Source organism: Oenanthe melanoleuca, chromosome 13, assembly GCF_029582105.1.
Source record: "Oenanthe melanoleuca isolate GR-GAL-2019-014 chromosome 13, OMel1.0, whole genome shotgun sequence".
Classification (NCBI taxonomy): Eukaryota; Metazoa; Chordata; class Aves; order Passeriformes; family Muscicapidae; genus Oenanthe; species Oenanthe melanoleuca.
Window position 1 is genome coordinate 6,937,124 of NC_079347.1, and position 25,889 is coordinate 6,963,012.

The window sequence follows — 25,889 nt, forward strand, 5'->3', positions numbered from 1 at the left end:
TTAGGGAGACACTTCAGTACCTGCAGTTTGACATTATTTTGGTCTGTCCTGTCCTGTTCCCATCTTCTGCACCAATGATTTATTTAGTTAGGGTAGGGGCTTGCAGCAGAAGTCTTTTGTGGCTGTGAGGTGTTAAGACACAAAACTTTGTGTGTCTTGGCCACAGAGTCACCTTCCATTTATATTCTGACAAAGTTTCTCCCGTTGGACAGGAAAAAAAAAAAAGCTCAAAACTGCTATGTAGACCCCAAAGCCCCCCTCTTTGACACTGCAGTTCAGGACCTGTCACCAGCTCTCTAATTATGTTGTAGAGCCAAATTTACAAAATAAATTTGTGAAGAGACAGAGGAAGAGTCTAAAGCATCTTCTTCCATTCCAATGTTCAGGCACTCCCTGGTGCACCACAACAGCAAACACTGTGGGATATTTAATTCTCATGTGCAGCCTTTCCCTGAGTGTTTCACTTAAAACAATCAAGACCAGATTTCTCCTCTGAGATAGGGACTGTCAGACCTGTGGACCTGAGGCAATTTTTTTTTTTTTTGTAGCCTTCAGCCTTTTTTTTGATTATTTGAGCCTTCAGAGTCCCTTCCCTCTCCTTCCACTGGAAAAGCAGATGGGAAGTTCATAGGTCTAAGTGCTGCTTTCTCATTGGTTTTGGGTCAAACAGAATGAAAAAGAAACAAGGACTGGAAAATAAAAGGAGTAAATGAAACCATGAATGCATGGGAAACAAATTAACTGGATATGTTTTACATTCTGAAATATTTCCATAATGCTTCTATGTAGTGTGTGTTTATTTTTCTTTGAATAATAATGTTAAAATGTGTCTAATTCAATTACTCTCTGCATTTGCTGAATGAGTTTTCCTTGGTGAAGGGCTCTCCTACACTACCCCAAGCTACAAATTCCATATGATATTTGAACAGGTCCTTTTAATTGCTGATATTAAGTGTCGATCATTCTGCTGTGAGTTGGCAGCATGGCCAGAGAAACAAATTCCTCTCTCAGATACATCAGACAGTCATTCAATTAACAACCAAGGCTTTATTGACACAGTAGGAATTCATTATGTGAAATATTAAAAAAAGCCCTCCACTGACTAGTTGAGTTTTTTTTTTTAAAAAAAGACTTTTAAAAATGGTGGATTATCTGCTTGTGGTTATTAAAATTATTTGTGCAGAATTTGAAATTATGGTTATGATGGAAACATTTTTTTCTCAGAGGCATAAGCAGCATTTTTGTTGAAAAATAAGTTGGACTTTGAAAAGATGACTATAATGTATACATCCCTATTTCCACAGACATTGTGCATTTTCTTGATTAAAAGCCTTAGATTTTATGAGTTATGGCTTTAGACTTGCTGCATAAAGAGTTTCATGGCTTATTCTGTTAGAGTCTAATTTGAAAGAAAGTTCTTCCTCAAGGGTTTAAGAAGTAATTCATAAAATGCTAAGAATAATAAATATTGTGCCTTAACTCATACACTAGGATAGATAGACAGATTTTGTACACCTGGGTGTAATTTTAGTTAATTCACACAAGAGACAGGCTGAAAGTTTATTGTTTGGAAGGAGAAAAATGGCTTAAATCTTGTATTTGCAAAAATGATTATATTAGCTTAAATGAAAATGCTACTCTATTAATGGCTTCAATAAGCTTTGCATTTGGAAAAGTATTTTAATAAAAAGTTACCTGAAGTTTACTGCAACTTAAAATATGTAAGTGAGGGAAAAGTACTTACCTTGATTTATATGTCTTTTGGAGGTGTAATTATTGGCTTTTTACTCACCTATGTAAAACAATGTACTTTTGTAAATGGATTTCTGGCCACTTTACTCCTTTTTTTTTTTTTTTCCACATAAAAAATAAGCACTGTCAATCAAAGAATTTTAAGGTTTATTTCCTCTTTAGAAATGATTGATAGCCTTTTAGATTTACAAGTTGACAAGTTAAAGGGTTCTATTGGTATAATTATGTACTAAATTCACAGTCTTTCAATTTAAATGTCCTTTTAAAACCACAAGATTATCATACCTGTATTTTGAAAAGTGGGCCAGTCAGTTTGGGTTGGTATACAAATTGCTTCCATTAGCCTTGGGACCTATTTGAATTTAGCACAGTTTTTTAAAGTTAGTAGTACTTTCAATGGTACTTTTAAAATATAAGGTAATGGGAATGCATTTTAAGTACCATATGCTTGTTTTTAATGTAGGGAAGTCAAGAACACAAATAGAGAGTTTGTATTTCTGATTCATTCTTTTTTCCCAATCATGGAAAGAAAACTGTTATTTGAATTAAAGGGCTGGGAAATGCCTTATTGAGGATGGACTTCAGCAGCAGAGACCAGTCACTCGTGCTGGGGCAGGGAAAACCTTGCAGAGGGAGAGTCTGACCTTGTACAGCTCTTCTGCAGTGCTTGGAGAGGAGAATATTCCCTTTTCTTTGGAGTTTTTCCACCTTCTGACACACAACTTGTCTGGTTTAATGCTGAGGATGGGGTTAAATGTGTGAACAGATCTCTTGCATTGAGAAATGATTAATTACATTTGTGTTGTAAATGAATGAGGAATGGAGGGCTGAAATTGTCCAATCTGTGGTCAGATGTCCAGGTAGCTAAATATTTTTTTTTAAAATTTTATTTATATTTTATTTTATCTCAGATTGAAAGGTTGAAGGGCTACAGACTAATGAGTGATAATTAAAAATAGCAGTTTAAGACCCAATCCTGCAGGTTGCTGTGTGCAGCCTCTCCCCAGCACTAAAGTAAAGCTGAAGCTGTTTGAGGCAGAAAGTTTTCACTATCTCTCACAGTATGCTTGATGCCTTGTGAGATTGGACCATAAAATTAACATTTTTTTTTTTTTTTTGCCATTTAGTTCAGAAAATACTCAGAGGAAATACTCTGTGGATTTCAAATGTGTTGAACGTGTAGGAAGATATGAGAAAATGACTGTTAACTCTGGGGGGATTTCAGAACTGGCCTCCATTTATAATATTGCAGAATTTAGTAACTACTTTCCCAAAGGATCTAAAGGGAAAATGGCCATAAACTAGACTGAATTAGAGAAGAAACACATTTGACAGAACCACGCTAAAATCTTTGAACATATTTGCAAAAGAAATGTAAATTTGGACTGTAGGGTTTTGGTTTTTTGTTAATCTTCTCAGAGAGTAGCTATTTTTCATAATAAATGTAAATAGCACTAAATTAATTTATTTGTAAAAGGTTTAAACTAAGCAGCCTTGTAAATCTGGATCCCTCAACATCACCTTCTTCTGCCTCAGGTAGCAGCAACATTGCTGGATTTTCCTGTGGAGATGGGATGTGCCAAAGGTCCTGGAGAGAGAATAATTTGACCCTTTGCTTGTCAGCTGGATAATCTGCTGCAGAAACATGATTTGAAAATAATTTAAAGGGATTGTTTTATGGTCTTGTTATGGAAAAATTAATTACAAACAAGCCAGGGATTGGATATTGGTTTTGGGATAACATGAAGATCTTTAGGAGTATGGGAAAATGTTATCCTCACTTAAAACATGGAAATATGGACAGGTTATGCCTTGTTGAGGTTGGGAGATGGAGTTTAATGCTAAATCTTTTTGCAGTGTTCAAATATAATTGTTCTAGCCACATAATGAAGTTCATAATAAGATCTTCATATGATATATTCATAAATTAGTAAGACTTTGTGTGAGAAATAATTTTTTTTTTGTATTAATAAGCTAAGAAAAGAGAAGAAAAACTTTTGAGTGACTCAAAAATGAAAAATGATAGATTTTTTTTTCCACCACAAAAAGAGGCTGAAAATATAAAAATCCACATTAATTTTTTTTTTCCCATTTAACTCAAAAACTTCGAATAAATTGCTGTGGAATATTCCCACATCTCTATTGGCTTGGGAGAGTCAAGATGTGCTGTTGTTTAGAGATGCTTGAGAATACTTGACTGTTCCAGTTCACCAAAGCACTTAGGAAATTCTAAGCACATGTTGAAGTCTCACTAACATCTGAGTTTTAAAGTGATCATATGACTGGAAATATAGCTAGAAGGTCATTCAGTGCAGTCCCCTGTAATTATAGGCAATCATATAAAAAACATAATATGCTCGAATTTGCTTTGCTGAAAGCAAATGGGTTTAAGTATGTGCTTACAGATAAGCATGTGCTTAAAGGCTTGACACAATCAGAGCTTCCATTAATGCAGACAGACCAGCATTTTCATGAAGATTAAAGTGTTCCACTTTCACCATTTCTCACCTCCATTTTATTGGACAAAGACTAGTCAAAGATGAACTAAAAACATTAATGTTGTGTTTTTGGTTTTTTATTTTTAATTATTAAGTCTCCTGGATCAGCTTAGTGCTGATTGGAGCCCAAGCTGCTGAAGTCAGTATCAATGAGTAAAAAATAAAACCTCTGCCAAGACAATTGCCTGTGTTTCACAACAAAATTATTTGTGAACATTGCACATGGAGCATATTAAAAGTATAATGAAATTTGGAACAAGAATGGCACTGGGATAATAACTACTTTTGTCTTCCAATCACCTTTTTCATAATATGAAAAACCCAACATGAAACACGGGGTGTAAATTCTTAATCAAATTGATTTCCTCGTGCCTTTCAGAGGTAAAAATTGCTTCCTCTTTGGAAGATGGATGGGAAATTCTGAGATCTTCCAGCAGCTTTGCTGGAGGAGCTGAAGGTTTGGATTGAGGTAAAAGGACCAAGCTGAAGCAGAGTTTGGACCAAGATCCAGTCAGGGCTGAGTTCAGGGGGTTTTGCTGTGTCCTGCCTGGTTTCATGGAGCCTTTGCCTGTTGTCACCTGAGCCTGTTGTGTCACCTCACGCTGTTGTTTGTTGTTGTTTCAGCTCTGAACGAACCCACCATTGACTATGGTTTCCAAAGGTTACAGAAGGTTATCCCCCGGCACCCCGGTGACCCCGAGCGCTTGCCAAAGGTCAGCACAACGTTTATTGCTGTATTAAATGTGGTAAAGGTGGGTGCTGTGTGGTTTTGTCTGGAAGTGCAAGGCTCTGTACATATGATGGTCCTGGTTTGGTACCCAACCCAGATAAACTGAGAGACATGGCCAAGAAAGCCCCATCAGCAGCTGGAGCCTTAGGAAAATTCTGTTATCTTCTCAGTCACAGCAAACTCAAACAGCCCTTGCCTTCCTGAAATGCAAATCTTTCTCAGTGTTCTAAAATATGTAACAATGAACATTTTTTTTTTATTACCATTTTGGGACCTCAGCAGTGTTTTCATAGAATAGTGATGCTCTTTGGTTTTGGTATCAGTAGCATTTTGCCAGCATAATTTTGAGAACTTCACCATTACTAAAATCAAGTTGATTGGATGTGAGTCCATTGCTGCTGCATCATGTGTTGGTTTAGGATAATAATGATTATATACTGTTTTATTTCAGGATTGCTGATTTAATTAGAGCATTGTGTACTGAAGTGGTGTTTGTTCTCATGAAAATTAGTGAGGTTTATTTGTTGATTTCTGGGGGGAAAGACAGCATTGTTCAGATAAGTTTCTTGTACTGGGAAAACACTGGCATTGCACTCAGATCTGGTTTTGCTACCTTGCAAGAATTTGCAGTGACTTTGGTGGTAACTGGAGTAAGAGGTGGGGATTGAGGTGTTGCTCATGTCCACAGGAGCACTGAGCAGTAGTGATGATTTGGAGTGATTGGCTGTGCCCAGCTGCCACCACATGTTTTATCTGCCCTTGCTGAGTGAGCTGGGGAATAAACCACTCCCTGTGGAAAAGAAAATGTGGATTTGCCAACCTGAGAGGCAGACAAATGAAGTGCTCAGTTAAAGTACATCCAGTATAGCCTTTGTGACTGGGCAATACTTGTGACCTTTCTTCTGTAGCTCCCTGAGCTGTCCACAGGCTTTCATCAGGGATTGTTGTAGGCTTTGATTAGTTGCATTTTTAAAGTGTTTGAAAGGTGAGAAAATTTCCTGAACACAAGAACTTAATTTGCTTAATTCCTTGAAAGAAATAAAATTCAGTGTGTGACTTTTTTACAGGCTTGTTCTGTCTTTTATCTTTGCCTAGGAAGGCTGCAGGCTGTGGTTTTGGGGTCACTGATGTGTTGTCCTTCCCTCTTCCCTCCAGAGAAACATGCTGTCCTGGAGATTTACATTTACCATTGGCTCTGTTCACCCTCTCAAGCTGTCCCTTTCACTAACATTTGGACACCCTTGCAGCAGGACACAGCTTTCATGGCTTGTCAAGTTTCACTCCAGAGGTGCAACCCTTTCCAAAGAAAGAGAGCATCCTTCTGTAGGGGCTTTTTTTTTTTTTTTCACCTCTATCCTGCCTCTGCTGCCATATGTGCTTCTGGAGAAAAAATAGTTTCTCAGCAAAGAAGCAGCACCAGGCATTTGCAAGGCCCAAAAGAAATGCTGCAAAACTTCCCTAAACCAAACATTCTAGCTGGCTGGCAGATGTCCATAGATTTTATTTAAACCAGGAAATTCAAGTAAAATAAAACTGGGCAATTCCAAATAGAGTTTTATGGCCAGGGATTGTGGTGCATCACCAACTTCCACAGGAATTGGGCTCTCTTTTGATTGCTGGGGCACCTGAGGTACTCAGACTGATACCACACATTCCTGCTGCCTATAGTCAGGCAGAAGAAAGCTTCCCCTAGCTCCATATCCTGACTCTGAAATTTATCAGGTATTTATGGATTAGGTATGAGAGTCAGGGTTAGCACTGAGTCATCTGTCCCCTCCTATTCCCTCTTGGCTTCATGTGTTTCTTTGGAGTACCTTTTAAACCAATTTTTCAAATCTTTAAATCAAGGGAAATTGTGGCTGTGTGTGCAGATGTAAGATGTGATGTCTTAAAAAAAAAAAAAAGGTTGCTTAAGGGTTGGACATACTCAGTGAAGAAACTGGTAACACTGTACAGGCTTAGAGGGAAACAGGATGAAGAGAAACCTTTTTTGTTGTTTTTGTCTTTGGGTAATTCCTTCTGTGCAAGCTTGAAGGTTGGACCTCAAGTTCAAGTCTCATTATTATGCCACACACAGAGGCTGAATGCAGCAGGGGTTGGCACATGTTGACTTCTGTATTTGAGGCACTGATGGTTCAATTCCCAGCATCACTTGCTGGCTCCAGGATCATCATCAAGGACGCCCTGAGCCTCTGTGCTGGTGAGCACTGCACAGTGCTCTTCCCCATGTCATTAAACCAGGAAGGGCTTTGGCACTATTCCACTACAGACAATTCTCAGTGGCTACTTAGAGGAGTGTTGGAAGCCATATGGCTCCCACAGTGGAACCACGGGCAGAGAGGGCAAATGTTTGAGAGAAACAGCAGAGAAGGGAACAGTGCTCAGAGCTCTCAAAATCCTTCCTTCCATTTCCCCCTTTGTCCTGACAGCACATCATCACTTTCTGTTCACAAAAAAGCTTGTCCCTTTGCATTAAATAAATAAAACAAGTCATATTTCTCTAATTGCTGCTAGGGTTCATGGGCATTATTCCATTGAAACATTACTGGTGAGTTAGAGATCTTCCCAGAGGTAGAAGTGGTTATCATTTTTGTGTTCATAAGGGCATGCTGCCCTTCCCATGAACCATCAAGAGCATTCTGTGACTTATCCCTGCAGTCAAGGACAATTGTTGAGAGCACGTGCTCTGCCCTCCAGAGCTGAGGAGTTAACAGCATTTCTAAAACCCTTCAGGCTGTTTGAGAAGTTTGATCTCCACAAGTTTAGAGCCAGTATTTTCAGAAGTGCTCACTATTTATGCTCAGGATGAATTTTTTTAAATGCTCCAACTATCTGCTGGAAGTAGGCAAAGAAAAAAAAAAAGACAAATTTGAAAAAATAATTTCTCCTTCCCAGTGCTCCAACAGGCAAATTCCAGTAGAGAACGCCCTCCCACAGTGAGGAGAATGGGAGCACCTGGAAATGAGGGTCTTTGGACTGCTAGAGTGACAGCTGATGTGCTTAGAGTAGAAATGCAATATAGAGTTTCTGGAGAAATAAGAGGGAGCTGATGTTGGCAGCTGAGCTATGGAGCCAGAGCCCTGTTCCCTTCTTGTCCAGAGCAGGGCAGGGAAGGCAGCCAGTGGAAGGAGAGGTGCATGTCTCTACAGACACCCCCAGTACCACAGGCACCAGGAGGAGAGAGAAGAGGAGATGGGATTAGCACCCAAAGCTTGGACTGAGATCAAGTACGAGGAGTGTGCTGGGCAGTGTGGTCTTTCCTTTCTAATACAGACAGCAGGCAGGTCAGAGGAAGCAGGAGATCTCTGGGGTAAGAGGAAAGGAGCACTGTTGAGGTTGAGGAATGGTGTCACTGTCCTGCAGGAGCAGTGTGTGGGGCTGGAGCAGCCCTGCCCGTGTGTGTGCCCCATCTCCATCTCCAGTGTTTGCACACGTGCACAAACCCGCTCGTGTTGTTGGTTCCTGTGCACTCACACTGCCCTGGAGATCACTGAAGGCTTCAGATCACAACAACATGTTGAGTCTATTAAGGTTCATTCATGTAACTACCCTGCAATCCTTAAAATAAATCCCTGGCAGACACGTTGCAATTCTGCAATTTTGTTAAAACTCCACAGTTAGAGCTGTAAAACAGCTTCAGCTGTGAGCTAGATTTGAAACACATCCATCCTAAATGATTTAATAACAACGATTCCTCTTTATATGCAATTTCCTAGATTTTATTTGCCATTTTCACCACTCCTACAACTCATCACTTGTATTTAGATTAAGCAGAAGATTGTTCACTCTGTGTTTGAGAAGCGAGTCATTGCATCAACCCCCTCTGTGATCTGACGTCCTCTCCCTCCCAGTCTGTTCCCTCAGTGCTCTCTAGGAGACCCCTTATCCCTCCTGAAAGGGACCTTTACTTCTGGTTCTCTTCATGTAGATGAAAGTGGAGCTTCTCTCTCTAGTGCACAGGGGCCTCCCTGCTGAGCTGAGAGCACAGGTAACCAGAATCCTCCTTCCCTTCAGCTCCTTTTCTCTGGTCAGTCATTAAACCCCCCAAGACGTAGCCCACCTCCTCGTTTAGGACACTAATAGAAGACATGTGGTTATTAGGAATCAGAGGCTGGCAAGAGCAGTTGTCTTTTTCCATGTGAAATCCCACAGATCTGCCCTTTATCCATCGTGACATGGGTATTGTTTGTATTGCAAATAAAGGTTGTCTCTAAACGTGGGTGGTTGGCCCAGGCTTGCTAGCAGAGGTTAAAATAGCAATGAAGACAAAGGTTCAGACAAACCCAATGGAAATTCCAGAAAGGATTGCCATCTCCTAACTCAACATATACTGTATTTTAACCTAGGTTAGTAATTTTCAGCTAAGAAAACACCTTTTTTTTTTTTTTCCCCCATCCAGTGTAACAAGAGAATCATTAGAATACTTTTATAAGTGTGGGCAGGAAGGGGTGGGGGTATAAAAAGAGGAGATATTGGAGTTCATCTGTACAGCAAGAAGGTCAGGTTGGAGGGTTCTACATTCTACTGTAAAATTGACAGAGTTAAGGTTGGTATTGAACCCTCAGCCACTGGGGTTTTTGAAGTTTCCTAACAACTTGAGCACCTAGTTGGTCGAGGAGCTTGTTGAGGGGGTCTGATATTTTGTTTATCCTATAGAAAATATTCAATGAGAGAGCATCAAAGCTTCTGAGGTGGTGAGATACCCGTGAAAGTGCCACCCTTCTGGGGTGGTGGATGTCAGAGGGGTGTCTGGGAATATGCAGAGTCTGAAAGGAGAGATCAAAGGGACAGAGGCACAGCTGAAGGGCAGAGCCAGCACACAGGGCTGGCAAGGAGCCCTTTCCTTTCTGAAGGTCAGCAGTGTGCACACACATTTCACTGAGCTTTCTTTATAACTGGGTCAGCATTTACTCAGCAAATGATTAGAGCAGATGGTGTAATTTAGAATCTATGACAAAACTTTTAATAGATCAGGGCTAACATGATGACAAGGAGCTCTGCGCCATTCTCCACTCCTGCTCTGCTTTGCCTTGGGGTAAAAATCATGCCTGGGACTGGACTTTCTAGTCTGTACATTCCATCTGAGCCACTCCAACCACTTGTTTGAGCATCCTGTAGGAGGGATCCCCACATTTTTCTGTTCCTGTGTCCTCATCCCTGTTGGTTTTAAGTACAACAATTAACTGAGGGTGACAGGAGGACACCAGACAGGTGAACACAGTCTCTTCGAGGAGCAGGTTTTGAAGGAAAAAGCCACAGTTTGAAGAAAGTAACAAAGGCTGCATTTGTGTATTTTGCTCCATGGAGCTGAAAATATCTAGTAAATTGATCCCGTGGGAGTAATAAATACACATTACTTTATCTTGTACTTCATGTCCTATACCCCTGAGCCTTGATAGAACAACACCACTTAATAGACTTAAAAAAAGAGTAATTACAGTCATTGGTTGTGTGATATTTCAGCCCTTCCAGCCCTGCCTGACCTTCTAATTTAGCTCACCGTGTCTAACTAATGCATTTATATTCATCTTTTATGAAGCATGTGTAGTACAAAATTGACTTTGCAGCCTTTAGCAAGCTGTCTTACCAGGTTTGGGATCTGGTTAGTACAGCGTGCTGTATAGCATATGTACATTTACAGCAGAATTTTGCATGCATATGGTTCTGATCATCTATTACTTTTTTATCCTTTTGGAAATAAAATCAAAAATATTTTTTTCCATTTCATCCTCCCCTCCCCTTTTCTAAAGCTTTTATTCATTGCGGCATTATTTACAGCTAAACATGCAGGCAGGAAGATGCAAGCATTTTTAAAATGATTACCACTAATGTTTCTACTTGTCAGAAGTGCTTAAATTTTCCTGCACTTTGTCTAAAAACTTAGCACTTTTACCTTTTAAGAATTACAAATTTCTAAGATCTTACCAAGCTGATTTACAAACACAGCTGACAGTTTATGATGAATGATGTTGCAAAACGTGCAATATGTTTCTCTGTCATTTCTATGCATGTATATATTAAGAAGAAGGTTAAGAAGAGAGAGAAGCCCCCTCTGAAAGAAACCCTTGAGTTAGAGAGCGCACACACAAATCTCTCTCCTGTGTTTCCTCATAACTTCCCGCTCACTTCACTCATCCAGTGCAGCACAATTGTTCTCTGTGCATTTTCTCCCACCATATGGTATCCTCATTACCATACACTAAGGGTCCATATGGGGAACTTGTGAAGTGAACTGTATTCATTTTAACTGCCAGATGAGCAGCCTTTTGCTTTGCAAGCTTAGCTTAAGTCATCTGCTGTCTTTATGTTGTTATGGCAACACAGCACCAATAAAAAATTCTAATCTACTGTAAGTGTCTGGGAACACAGTATTTTAAATGCTCCCCATAACTGTCCTCCAAGTGAGGAGCTCGTTCTCTCCGTGGGACAAAGGGTTATTGTCAACTCCAGCAGGTGGCAGTAAAGAAATTGTTTCTTTTTCTCTTTAACCTTTCTTAAAAATATGTATTTTTCTTTTCCCCCCATATCCGCTCACCTCAGAAAGTCTTAGAATTGCACAATGTGGTCAGTCCTGAGGATTTCTGATACTCAGGTAGGAATTGCAGGTGATACTTTCAAGTTAGAGCTCAAATATTAAAGAGAGCAAAGAATGAAACTGTGGAGGCAGCTCATGCACTTTATTGCCAGAGATCAAGACTCAAGTACCTCTTCACTCTGATGTCTCCATAGCCACACAGCTATGTTCAGTTTTGGAGCTGTTTTTAGCTTCTAGCTACATTTCCAAACTCCTGGATCAAACACGGAGCTAATTAAGAATATTGTATATTAATGGAAATAGGCAGCAGCATCCTTAAACATAAATCATCCTCCCCTCCGCAGGCCACATGATCTGTTGCATCTCTGACTCCCTGTCTGCATTGAAAGTGAACGTTTGCAGTCTCAGTTCATCAGTTCACATTAGCCTCATGCTGAATATTTAAACACAGAACAATTTGAACACACCATGAAGAGAGGCAGTGACTGCACTTTCACTTGGAACAGCAAGAGCTCATCTAATAATAATTTAGTAAATCAGCCATTTAGTGGCTCAGTTGTACAGTGTATTGTGCCAAATAATATTCAGTTCAACTGTATGCTGGTGAAATGGAAATTCAGGCTCCAGTCATGTGGCACTTTTTTTGCTCAATGGAGAGATGAAATGGAAAACCACCCTCCCAACAGACTGTTCGAATGCAGTGATTTATCAAAAATATAGTAGAGTGACAATATAAACAGGATTTGGTTGTATGGGGTACAATCTATTCTAATTAGGCTTTTATTATTGTGGTTTCTCCTGTGCAGATTATTTGATAATTCAGGATTTGCATTTACCTCTTCAGTTTATTTTGTATATGAATACGAAGAGAGCAGATCTGTGTAGTTACAACCTGGTTACAATCCTTTCAGGCTCTCTGGGGAGGTTGGTGAGCCCTTTATTGCCTTTTTTTTGAGCCCTGGCACACAGGGAGCACAGTACCCCAAGGAGCAATGGGGTAACACAGCTTCTGCCATGGGTCTTTTCCCTTTTTAAGGCTATCAGGATTTGTGGGGAGTGGTTATATCTTAGACTGACTGATATAACTGGAATAAAACAGGTTTTTGGTGCCCATCCTTGCTTCCTGTGTGCTGACTGTACCTTTTCTGGTCTGTATCAGTGTCTGTAATAAAAGATATGAAAACAAAACTTGCCTTGGTTGTAACCACAGCCCACTGTAATTCCACCCAAACAGCAACACTCCAATGCTGTCTCTGATGAAGATGAGGAGAGGGTGTGTTTTCCTAGAAGGTGTGTTTTGAAGTTTAATGTGCTCCCATTAAAGTGGTGCTTTGAGATCTCTGAATGTGGGGCGTTGCAGGGGTGTGAAGTAATGTCTGTAATCTCACCTGGAGGTTCCATTTCTGGCCTAGTTTTAGGTGTTATGTGGTGGTTTACGTGGTGATGTAAAATATGATTGCTGGGTATTTCTCACAACACAGCCCAATTGAGTAGCAGAAAAAAGCATCCTCCAGACCATCATGATGCCATTTAGCAGAGAGTGCTGGAAGCAATAGGATGCCTCGTGCCGTAATTCTTCTCAGAAATACAGAGCCTCACAATCTCTGCCCAGCTGCTGACGCTAGAAAACTCAAGCATTTTGGTAAAATGAATCAAGCAGTAATGTTTCTTTTATGAGATGCCCTCCCAGGAAGGGAAGGTTTGGCACCATTTGGAGATCAGGCTCAGTGATCCATCACAGCAAAGGCAGCTGTCCTGGAGTGTCTCCCAGGTCACCCGATCGAACTGGTGGCTCTCACAACTGTATTATTGCTTATGGAACAGTAATTGAGGCACCATGGTTAAAAATTACCTGGCCTAATAGGCAGTGAACAATTTGCACTCAATACAATTATAAGCCAAATCATTCATTTCATAACACTTGGACTAATTTATTTGTTGACCTTTTAATATCCATAGCTCTTCAGTAGTATTAACTGCAACTTGGACAAAATCTCTTGTTCATTTTACATTCATTGATTTTTTTTTTTTTTTCCATTGAGGCAATAACAGTTGTTTGAGTACAACCTTTTCTTTCTGCTGTAAAAGTCAATCATGTAACTTATGGTGATATAACTCAACTGGACTGGAATGTCCTCTAAGTAGAACAGCACAATCTCAACCTGCTTATACAGACATGGAAATGCATTTTGGATTTATTTTAAAGAATATTTTGGAATACATTTGTGACTACAGATAACAAATGATGCATTTGCTGAGAAGAGAATGAAAACAAGAGACAGAAGCATTTTTAAAGCAGAGCCACATATATTTAACACATTTTTTGTTGCTACATTTTGGCCAGTCCATGATAAAGAAATTGTGAAGTTTGTTGATTTTATTCTTTAGGATGACCTAACTATCTCCACTAATAATGCTGGATTCATCATTTCATCTGCTCACAGCATCTTGAAATCCAAACATTTGACAGAATAGAGGTGCCTAATTTTTTCCAAAAGTGAACTTCAGACAAAATGTGTTTAAAAGTATTTTTAGGAAATAAATAATACTCAATTTCATAATCTGGATTTTCTTTCATTATTCAGCTCTAAACTAGCATGAGTGCTGAGGTATTGTTAATCAAAAAAGCTACTGAAATATTGATGTATTTTGAAAAGTCAGTATTTTGAAGCAATTCTATAAAATATATTTATGTAGTGACAAAGGTAATACTTTTCCCTCAACACTGAAAAAGGAGCCCTAGATCATGTAAAATGCTGTGCCTGCTTTTGCTTTCTGGAGCTGTACACAGAAATAGAGTGTTACCTCTGTGAAATGCTGGATGAATCTCTTAAATTCATAGTTATTCAACATTTACAGTTGCTTTGGATAATTTCAGCTGAATTATAGGACTATAAATTTAAAATAGTGATACTAGAAACAAAATAACTTTTGTTTCTGATATGGAAGTTGAAGTTTTTTTAGAATATCTGATAGGAGCCACTTTGTTGAAGTTTCTTTCTGAGCCAAAGTCTCTTTGTACAATAAAATACTGTGAGTCATTTGAACACATAAAATATGGTTGTTACACATTTGGTATTTTATGCTTCCCTAGAAATTACCACTTGTATCTGCACCTAATCCATGGTCTGTCTTTTCATTTCAATGGGGTCTGAAGTGGTCCTTGGCTGTAATGAAAATGCCCCTTTCAAGAGATTCCTTTTAATTATGCTGATGATAAAAATGAAGTGAGAGTAGTCATTTGTAGGGGTTATGACTGAGCAGTGTTTTAACTGTCATAGTAAAACCCACCAACATTATTCCAGTCTCTATTTCAACATTTTTATGCATCCACTCTCTACAGAACAGAGTGGAATATTATTGTAGGTCAGAATTTCAATGTGTCTTATTTTTCAGTTTCCTTCTGCTATTAAAAGTAATCTAAAGTCTCAATTTCTAATTGTTCATGCTTCCCCCCTGAAGCATCAATCCAGGAAAGTCACAGTTGCACAGATCTTAATGATAGGCTGGGGATTTTGGTTTGGTATGGTTTAGTTTGTTCTTCATTAAAATAAAGCATGGGTGGATCTTTAATGTGATTGAACAATTGTGGGTTTTTTAATAGAAAAGAGCAAATTTGGCATATTTAGATATTTATATGGGTAAATGCATAAGATGAACTGTGAAAATAAAATGGACAAAACACATCTCTAAATTAACACTTGAATTGCTACACAGCTCCTCTGATTTGCCTCAGCAGGATTTTTACTATGCATTACCAAGCATATTTCTCTATAGATTTAAATGCAGCCAAGTGAATTAAACAACCCAATATAGTCTAGTTTGACCTAATGTGAGATCAATTTAAAAGTGTTAGGACTTGACCTGTGTTTGGAAAGTCTTTGTGTATACAAATCACAGAAAATAGATATCAGCATGTCCACTTGCCAAGGAAAGTCTCTCTCACTCTTACAAAAACATAATTTGACCTCTGCATTGTGCCATACACAAAATCACAAGCCACAGGCAATCTTTTTTAATCCCCAGTATTCCAGGGAATTTTTCTAATGGACACAACAATATTATTCATAGGATAAAGCTTCTTAACCAGCCTGTGCAGAATCTTTGAATGCAAGTGTCAGAATTCAGTGCCTCTGTTAATTTCTCCAAATTCTTTCAGAGTTTACCTAAGTCTAGACCCTTCAAATAATTCAAAATCTTCTTCTGTAAGGGAATGTTGAGAGCTTCCCAAAAAGAAATGGGTATAAAATAGTCAGGAGAAGATTTTGAGCAGTAACTCTTTTTTTTCCCGTTTTTATTCTCCCCAGCATTAAGAATGTTAATACCAGCAAGAGGAAGAATTATCTGAAAATCTTGCAAAACCAAACCTAAAAACTCCTTAATCTCAATAATGAACATCTGCTTTAAAGTACTGTAGATGTTCATACAAATAGTTTGGAGTATTTTTAAAAAATGAATGCTGGAGGCTCCTATCCAAACTTGGCTGATGGTAGTGGAGGTGCAAAAGGAAAATTTAGAAGGAAAAATGTGCTTTTAGGTCATTGTGACAACCTTGTGAGGTCAGATGAAAGAAAAGAGTCTAATGTTGTCATTTGTTTGCTCATGTGGATAAATTAGGAATAATCCTTTTGCAGCCTAGATAGAGGGGAATAGTGTGAGTCACTGTAACCTGGTGGGATGGAGGGATTTCCATAAAGGAAGTTGGTGAAGGATTTTTTGTTAGTCACTGAATTATGTGGATTTATCCATTTGAGCTCTAGTTTGCATCTAATTAGATTGTCTTCTGGTGATTCACTGGGTATGACAAACTGACCATAGCAGGAATGATGGGATGGCACAAAAGAAGGGTATGCAGGAGATTTGGTCTTTCCATGCTACAAATCCTCCAGGTTTTTGTACAGCTGTAAAATGTGTTCCCTCTCCTGGTCCAGCTGTTTCAGGCCCAGGGGATCTGTCATCAGACCCTCAGAGTGTGAGCCTGCAGGACAGTCTGTGGGAAATGCTGTAGGGGTGCCCAGAGAGTTGGCACAGGGTTGGTTCCTGAGGGGATGTTTGGGAGTCCCAAACACGACTGAACCTGCCAGCTCTCAGCTGCAGGTTGTGAACAGATACAAGGGTACTATGCAGTAATACCTGCCAGCCCTGCACTGCCTGCATGAAAGGTAGATTGGCTTCATGAGGTAAAATGTGACAGCTCTGCAGGGTTCCTGCACATGGCTGTAAATTACTTTTCCTGATAAACAGAGGGGTTGGGGGCAAGAAGTGCTATGAACTTACCTAGGAGAAGCAAAGTTCTCCAGCTATCACAGGGACCTGGATGTGTCATGACATCACTGTTGTCCCTAAAGGAGATTATTTAAGTTCCAGCAGAGCGATTTAGTTCTGCAGATCAGTTTTCCTATACCCACTCTTCTCTCTTTCCTTAGAGACCCAACATTAGTAGACAAGTCCAGAGCTTTTAGCACCAAAACCCTCCAAATGACTTGCCAGATGCTTCAGTTGATGATAATATAGTGGGAACATCAGACTCTCAAATGACAGTTTATTCAAAGAGTTATTCCAAACCAATAATATTAATGGTGGTTTATTCCATGCCACCCTGTATCTAGATGAAGAACACATCTGTGTTAGCTACTAATTCTGTTGTTATGTGCCCATCATTTATGGAAATGGGACCACCAGCATGAGTCGTGTGGATTGAAAAAAGGAAGCTGATATTTTTTTTAGTGTTTAACTACACCATATTTCCAGGAGGTTAATAGGTGTAAGATGGGAGACTTGCAAGGGCAGACTTTGGGATGATCATCATAATTTTGTTCCTTCTTTTGTCAGCAGTATTTGCAAAAAAGACTTTTTGGACAGGGTGTGTTTCCCCTGTAGGCATTTATCACCTTTGTGGTTAAGAGGAGCTTTAATCATCGATTCTCAATGTTTATGGCTAAATGCCTGCTCCCATTTGCACTTCAGTGTTTGCTCTTTCTGCTGCCTCATAGAGGCTTCCTATATTTTATTTATAAGGTTGGCTCATTGTGGAGCAGGTGGTAAGGTTATGCATGACTGTTTTTAGTGCTGTACATTTAGGCTATGATTTTCAGTTTGGGTGGAGGCTGATGAGACTACTGTGGCTTGGAAAGACCAAGGTTCTAGTTCCCACTGTAGACTTGTTTTCTGAGAAGTTGCCATTGAAATTCAGTGCACTTCCATCCTGTAGGCAGTGGTAAGCTGAAGCATTTTTTGCCCCTCAAGTGAGATGTTGTCTTTCTCTCCCATTTTGCCTTCCTGTCTTTGTGGTATCTCTATGGCATTCACTTCTTTGGTATGATTCAGTCATAATATATGGAAACCATTCAGTTGTCTGTTGGAAAAGTTTTCAACTTGGTGTGAGTACAAATACCTTTCTAGAGAAATGGCCCTGTTATTTTATACTTCCCATTAGGCTGGCACAGTTCCCTCAGTCTTACAGTAAATGGAAGATCTTTACATTTGGAATGGCTTTTATGAGTCTTTTCAAAGCTATAATTGCAGAAAATGATACAATAATGCAGTGCTCAGTGTTGATGTGGAGAGATGGGAGGTTCTGGACAGGCTGAAGCTCTTGTGTACCAAGCTCAGTGTCTGGCATTTTAAATCTTTGCCATTCCTGTAAATGTCTCTCTTGGTTTTGCCTTTACATTTGAAATAGGTGTTCACAATTTTATCTTTTAAAATATAATGCATACACAAATTTCAACTGTAAATTTAAAACTTACTTCTAACCCATGTCCTTAACTATCACATTTATTGTTTTACCAAAAGAAAACCAAAGGGAAAGTTTGAGCACAGATTACTGTGATTTTGACTGGAAATTTCAGAATGTGACCTTTCCAAGGTGAAGAAGTGAACTGGAGTCTGATGCTGAGCATTTTGAGTCTGCAGAGGGGTTTTTTTCTTGCAAGTAGCCATGAGAGTAGGAAGTTAGAAGGCAGAGGCAGGAGGTCAGACATGAGAGTCAAGGAAGTATGAATGACATCATCATCCCTAAGTACCCTCTCAGAAGATGAATGAGCTCTCTCTTGTATTACAATGCTAAAGAGCATTAGAAGGTGATATGATATCCAGACAACACATAAGATAAATGCCTCAGAGGATGCTGGAACAGCTTCCCCCCCACACCCTCCACGAGTTCATAAATCCTTTGGTGGTCTCAATAATACAGTATGTGGCTGATGAGTGTTATATATTGTGGTCAGCTTCTTCTTGACAAAATTCATTTCGGTTTAACGAGTACCTTGAACATTATCTAATTTAGTTACTTAAGCTGAACAACTCAGTGTAACGCTAGATACCCTTTATCTCACCAGACTCACAGCCCTTTTGGGATATAGAGTGGGTCTTTTTTCACGAGTTTCTGAATAAAAAAAAAAGCAGATGTTAGGAGAAGAAATATCCCATCTTTTTAAAGCTAACAAAAATGTGTTTGTCATGATAAATCTTGACACAAAGTGTTTTCATCATGATAAAACTTGAAATGCAAGTTTCATGTTCTTAATGAAATCCTTCTGAAGGGAATGCAGGCCTCCAACAAAACATGCAGAAGTGCTGTGGTGCTTGAGGTACATTCAGTCAGAAGTGGATTCAGTTTGAATTTCAGTCTTTGTGCTTCAAAAGCACAGTTACTCCAGTATGATTTATAATATTTTTTCTACAGTAGTGTTGGGATATGCAAAGTTGCAATAGACTTTACTACTCAGCCCCTCTTTTGGGTATGTTATTGCTGGTTATTATCTTCTGGAAGAAAATTTGATGAAAATATTTAATTGCAACCCTGTTTCAAAAATCAAAAAAGTAAAAATCCCTCAGTAGAAAATCAGCTTTAGTTTGGAGTAAAAATGGTGTGCAGCTTCATGGAGTGCAGAGTTCTGATGTATCATATTTAATTACTAAAGTAATCTTTAATTTTCTCAATATTTGCTCATTTGTGATTTTTAGAGAAATAAAATTATTTGCATTTGAAACAAAATGCAAAAAAAAGAGGGCCCTTACTTAGGTCTAGCTAAATGCTGCCAAATCCCTTATTCTAAACCAAAAGCTGTCAGACTTTTAGCATTAATAGAAAAGTGGGTCTTCCTTGACAAATGCCCCCATAAATTAGATATTAGCTTTAGTCAAACTCTGTCTCTCTCAGGAAATATTTCCACTTGCATATTCAATTGGAAGGGCCTTGCATGATGCCTACTTACTGCTATGAAAATCTAGGCTTCGGAGATGAAGGCAAAGAAAAATTTCTGTGAACAAAAGAATATCTTTAATAACAGGCCTTGAGCTTATGCAGAGGTTTCTTCTTATAGAATGTGAGTTTCACTCACTTTTTGCTCTGTTCTGTTCTGTCCACCCCTCTGTCTGTTTATCTGTTACCATTGCAGTGGTAATGTGCAGTATCAATTGCATTTTAAAAGACATAGATCTCTTATACTAGCTGTCCTTTTTTATAATACCTTTTACAAATTTAATCAATGCATTTTAATATACAATATAGTTTAAGTGCAATATACGATAAATATTCAAGCTTCATCTTAAACATGCTCTAGCCTTTAAATTGTTAAAACTGCAGTGCCCTTTCAATCTACTTACATAATGTCATAAAATATACATTTCAAGGTAAATGAAGTCAGCTACTTCAATTTAGTCCCTCAAACTGGTAGTAAATGAGAGGTTAACACTATGGTGCCAAACCCATTATTGAGTAAATTTAGCACCTTGGACAGCTCTGTAAAATCTTTATTGCTTTCCTGACCTGCTCGTCATGTTCTGTCTATGTGTTCAGTGGCTCTCAGCTCTGATTGAAAGGCAATATATTAGATCCCCAACACAAACATGCTCGGGGGCTGCTTCACTGTGAGCGTAATGACACGGAGGTGAGAACAATTTTCTGGTCACCGCAATCCAAGCACCTTGCAAGGTCTGCTGCTCCAACTCCTAGAGGACTTCGGGGGCTCCTTTGTATGTGGAGCAGCTTCCATTGTAATTTAGGCAGAGCTGCGAAAGGTTTAGGATGCACTCAGAAAACAAGAAGTTAATATCTTGAGCCTGTCTATAGCAGCGTTTTATTGTGTATTTTTAAAGCTGGTTTGTGTCTATAAGAAGTACCGTCAGCTCTGGAATAGGAGCTACCACTGTCTGACACAGGAGGGTTTTTCTGTAACATCTACTTTGTATGATCTGAAAATGTCATAAACAAAAAATGCTTTTCTTGTGTTGTTAGAGAAACTATGAAACTCAGATTTATAGACTCTGAAAATGTTGAAAAAAAATAGAACCATTGACTAGCTAAGAAAATTGAATGCTACTTGTCAAGAATGTTTCAATAAACCATCATGACAATTAGTTTTATTTACATGCAATATGATATGGCATCAAAGAACTTCCAGTGTTTAAGAACTGAAATATATTTGATATGAGGGAGAGCAGCTGTAAGATTCTATGTAATTACCTCATTTTTTAACACGTTTTCAATCTCTTTTTAGATGCACTCTAAGGTTTTTAGCTCAGCATTATATAAATAACTATGATTAGTCAGGTAGAGCAGAAATGACTATTTAAACTTTCTTTTTTTTAGTAATTTGGCATAATGACAGCTTAGGTTAACAATATACCAAAGCAGTTTGTGGGCTCTGTATCACATTCTAATTTTCCATCAGTGAAATATATATTGCAAACAATTTCTTCTGAAGTGAAATAAATCCTGGTTTGCAAAGTCAAACACCTGTGCAGTAATTTTCCATCTAAAATCATGGACTGCAAAAGAGAACATTTTTTCAGTAATGTCTCTGTTCTTCTCTAGTTTGTATCTTCAGTATGAGGCAAAAAGGGCATCTCAGTGTTGTGATGAACGAGGATTGTTTGTACCTGGATGCTGTTTGTGTCTGTCTGTCTGTGATTATACTGCTCACTGCTGTGGCCAAGAAAAAGAAAATCACAAAACAAAAACACCACCCCCAACCAACAATTGCATCAGAAAACCAACCCCAATCTTAAAAATCAAGCAAAAAAACAAAACAAACAAAATCCACCAACAGAAAAAGGCTGTAGAACTTAACTCCTAAGAATCTGTTTCAAATGTGGTGATTTAAAAATCCATCAATTATGTATTACATCTCACTTCATATGTGGAAAATAATTTAAATGTGTGTTCTGAGACAGGGGTGTGTGCAGCAGAAGGCAAGCCTAAATGTTTACTGGGAGAACAAAAATCCTCCATCTCATTTTTGAATTTAGGACATTATATATGTCATAAGTAGTTACTGCAGTATGACAACTATTTTATCTTATATTATAGAGAATTTAAAATTGAAAAAAATGCTAATATGCATCTAAAAGCTTGTCATTTGAAGAGTTGTTCAAGGATTTTTGAAGAGGTTATGGTGACAGCAAAATGAACGCAATTATATCTCTATTTTCTGATCAGAGTCTACAGTATATGAAAATTGAGCATTACTGTTTCTTTTTGGTATAAAATATGGCTATTGTGTAAAATATTTTAAGTTTAAAAGTTTAACTTTGTAGAAAACTGTAAAATGCTTAGAACTGGTACTATTTTTGTAAGCTACTTGCAGAAATATGCCATGGTGAATAGCATCATGTTAGAATATTAGAGCAGTACTTAGGGGCTGGGAACTACAAAAATGCATTGTTTTACTCAAACGGTGTTCTTGACTGGTTTTGATCGGGCATTTGGGAATCTGCTTTGAAAGATGCCATGAAATAATAAGAAAAAAACATTCTTCTGGGTTAATTCTGCAATGCATTTTTATATTTTCTATCAGGATTATCATCAGGATGCTGTAAAACATAAGAACACGGGACATGCTATTGTTACATGAGTATCTGTAGAAAATACCCTAAGAAATATTAAATGAAAAGGAGCAAATAAGAAAATGGAGGGGAAAAAATTGCCCAAAATGGAGAACTGAATCTCAGACTGTTTAAAAAAGTCTGCTGTCCATGCAGGGAATTTTTCCAGGGAACACTGCATGGTCCTGGGCTGTTTTCTCTCACACTGCATGTGTTTTCCTCTTGGGCATCAATTCCATGCATGTGGATCCTGCCCTGACCCCTTGGACCAGGACACAAACTGGAGAAGCCAAAGGGTTACATTACCAGTAGCACAGGACTGATTGGGTACCTTCTGAATGTGGCCTGCTGGGTAAGGTCACAATTCCTGCAGCATGCAATTAAGGATAAAATAAACACATTGAAGGGATTCATAACATTCTCTGAATGACATTGATTGCAGTAATCTAGTAAATGACCTCGGGATTGTATTCTGCAATAAACCCATGAGTGGTTTATAGTGCAGATGGTAGAGACAATTGAGTGATGTATTTTATTTTGCAGCACCAATGGTTCTCACCTTTTGACTTGATTAAGCGTGTGTGTGAATAGGATGAACCAGTGATTTAACACCATTCAGTGGTTGCTGAGAGTTGTTACAATTAAGGTTTACCTGGTGGGAGGAAAAAAAGAAGAAAAAAACACTACAAAACACGATGTACCTAATAGAAGAGAATACAGGATTCTAATATTTGTTTTCCCCACAAGGAGTTTATTGAACTCAGCAGAATGCTTCTGTTTTTATATTGACAGGAAGTAATACTTAAGAGGGCTGCTGATTTAGTAGAAGCACTCTATGGTATGCCACATAATAACCAGGTAAATGCATTCTACTTCAGCAATTCTATATCATGGCTGTTTCTTAGATGTATAGATAGATCAGGGGCTAAAGGGATTTGATGCTACAGTGGGAGACAAGAATAAATGTAGAGGACAATGCTGTATCTGGGGGCTTAGTTTGCTTGTTTTCCTTTCGAAAGGGGGTGAATTTTGTTATGTAGAATCACCATGGAGGCATCTGCCCACTTTCACCAGATCCTGAATAACATGAGGGATGTTGTACATTATATCTTGCCACCAGCCACTTTTACCTCTTCTAGAGAGAGCTCTAAGGTGGAGCAAGTCCAGGCTCCAGCCCCATCCTGCCAGTTGGTCTTTTTATAAAAGGTGTGGCCACTGGGATTGAAATTTCCAACTCTCCTGCCACAGATGTCAGGATTTACCAGGAAGATCCTATAAGCACGAGCTCTCTGTCAGCCAGCTGGTTTAGAAAGAAAAGCATCTCCTTTTATCCTTTCGACAGGGAACTGCTTCATTTGATTCTGTAAGCCTTGCTAGAGTCTCTTTGGTAACTCTTCCATGTTTTTTTTCCTTTATCCTGTAGGAAATAATCCTGAAAAGAGCTGCAGACATCGCCGAAGCGCTCTACAGCGTCCCCCGCAACCACAACCAGCTCCCCGCCCTCGCCAACACCTCAGTCCACGCGGGAATGATGGGAGTCAACTCCTTCAGCGGCCAGCTGGCTGTCAATGTCTCTGAAGCCTCCCAAGCCACCAACCAGGGTCAGGAGAAGGCTCATCTTCCCCTCTCTGTGGATCTTTTCTGATAGGAGTAGAGCAGGGCAGTGGCAGAGGGATGGCTCGGGACACCCTTGGAATGATGCAGGATGGGGCTGCCCTAACTAAGGAAAAGCACTTCTGCACATCCCTAAATAGATTTTTATTCTGCCCAGAGTAACATTGTGTTTGTGTTCAAATCCCACTAATTTTAATCAGCTTCAGCATGTTCTTAACATTAAGTACTTGCTGATATATTTTCCTGAGTGTGGATGATCTCTCAGTCTGGGCCTTGGCAGCATTTCTTTATAACATGAAGTTATCCCTTAAATGTTTATCTGTTTAATTTGGGCTTGTTTTGCAAGAGATAGAGTATTTGGAACTGTGTTTTTTTCAGAGTTTGAGACTCATAAATTTTACAACTAGAAAAGAATACAAATATTTAAAATTTTGAAAAATGTTTTCAGAGCTTGTTCAATTTTTAATATAAAGTGTTTTTCATTTGGTATAAAATCAGCATGGATTTAACTCTCACAGTTAAAAATAAAAAATAGGCTAAGAACATTTTTGTAAAAACCCTTTGCATTTTACCCTTTCCTTTGCTCAGCTCTATATATTATCCAACTTAAAAATACATTGGAATGAGAAAGTGTTAGGATGAGACTGTTTCTAGAAGGGCAGAATTTTTTCTTTTTGCATTACTCTGAAAAAATAAAAAATTATTTTTAGATTTAAATATTTTACACTGTATGTTAGGAAGAAAAACTGGCAATTTTTCTTCTAGGAGTGAGGATGCATATTTTGTATTTCTGTGCTTCTAGAAACAAATCTTTCCTTATAAATATTTGGATTTGAGTTTCCTAAAATGTCATTTCCAGAATTAGGTAGAGATTCAAATTTTAACTTGCTGTCAAATTCGATGCTCATTTCCCACCAACATAATGATGTTGGTCAAAAAAGACAAAGGATTTCCCACAAGCTGGAGAAGCACAGCACATTTCCTGAAGCGTGCAGTGAGCATCTGAGGTGTGCTAAATGGCAGTGACATCAGAAAGGAGTTAACAGCAATCTTTTAACATACCTTGAGTGGCTCTGGAGTCCCACTCTGGAAATGTAGGTCATGTTTACTCCTTTTCCTACAAGCAGAGTGTTCAGAGCGAGTGTTCCTCCAACACCCTGTGCTGATCCTTGCTCCAGGGCATCCATGGCTTGCCTGGGGAGCTCTGGAGGCTCCAGGCTCCCTCCAGCAGCAGCCTGGGCAGGGAGGGGTCCCAGTTTGGTGCCTGGGGGTCTGTGCTGTCCCTTTTGTACTCCCTGGCTGGACTGAGCTCTGTGCAGGAGGCTGTTGTGGGGCTGATTGCAGTTTCTGTCCTTCCCCGCACAGGTTTCACTCGCAACTCCAGCAGTGTGTCACCTCATGGCTACGTGCCAAGCACCACCCCGCAGCAGACAAACTACAACTCTGTCACAACAAGCATGAATGGCTATGGCAATGCTGGAATGTCAAATTTAGGCGGTTCTCCAACCTTCCTGAATGGATCTGCTGCCAATTCTCCCTATGCCAGTGAGTATTTTATGTCTTTCCTGTATTTTGCACATTTTCATTAGGAGGCAGTAGATTTTCTCCAAGGCTCAGTATTTATCTTCTGTTTTGAGCACTTGAAATAAAACTTGGTCTTTTCTCTCCAAGGCACTGATCTTTGATGCTCTTTGAAGACCATAGTGTTGCCAGAAATTCTCCTTTCTGTTTTCATATTACTATTATTAATTATTACTAATATTTTTTTTATTTGGGAGTCTTAAAAGAGCTTACAAAGAATAGTCTCTCATGGTTTAGTCTGATAGTTTCATAATATACCTTATTCTTTAATAAGAAACACTGTCCTCAACTTCTGAACAAATAATATGTACATAACCTTTATAAAAATTACAAATTACTGTGCCTAAGC

General features: G+C 38.9%; 1 protein-coding gene across 7 annotated transcripts in view; it reads left to right on the forward strand.

The window, feature by feature from the left end:
• The window catches only part of EBF1 (EBF transcription factor 1), a 263,837-nt gene that overhangs the window by 230,275 nt on the left and 7,673 nt on the right, over positions 1–25,889 (forward strand). For all 7 annotated transcript variants that reach the window (XM_056502104.1, XM_056502106.1, XM_056502107.1 and 4 more), the window contains exons 11-14: positions 4,875–4,963; positions 23,138–23,203; positions 23,769–23,946; positions 25,325–25,504. In XM_056502104.1, the coding sequence (XP_056358079.1) occupies positions 4,875–4,963; positions 23,138–23,203; positions 23,769–23,946; positions 25,325–25,504 (513 nt within the window). The remainder of the gene's footprint in view (positions 1–4,874; positions 4,964–23,137; positions 23,204–23,768; positions 23,947–25,324; positions 25,505–25,889) is intronic.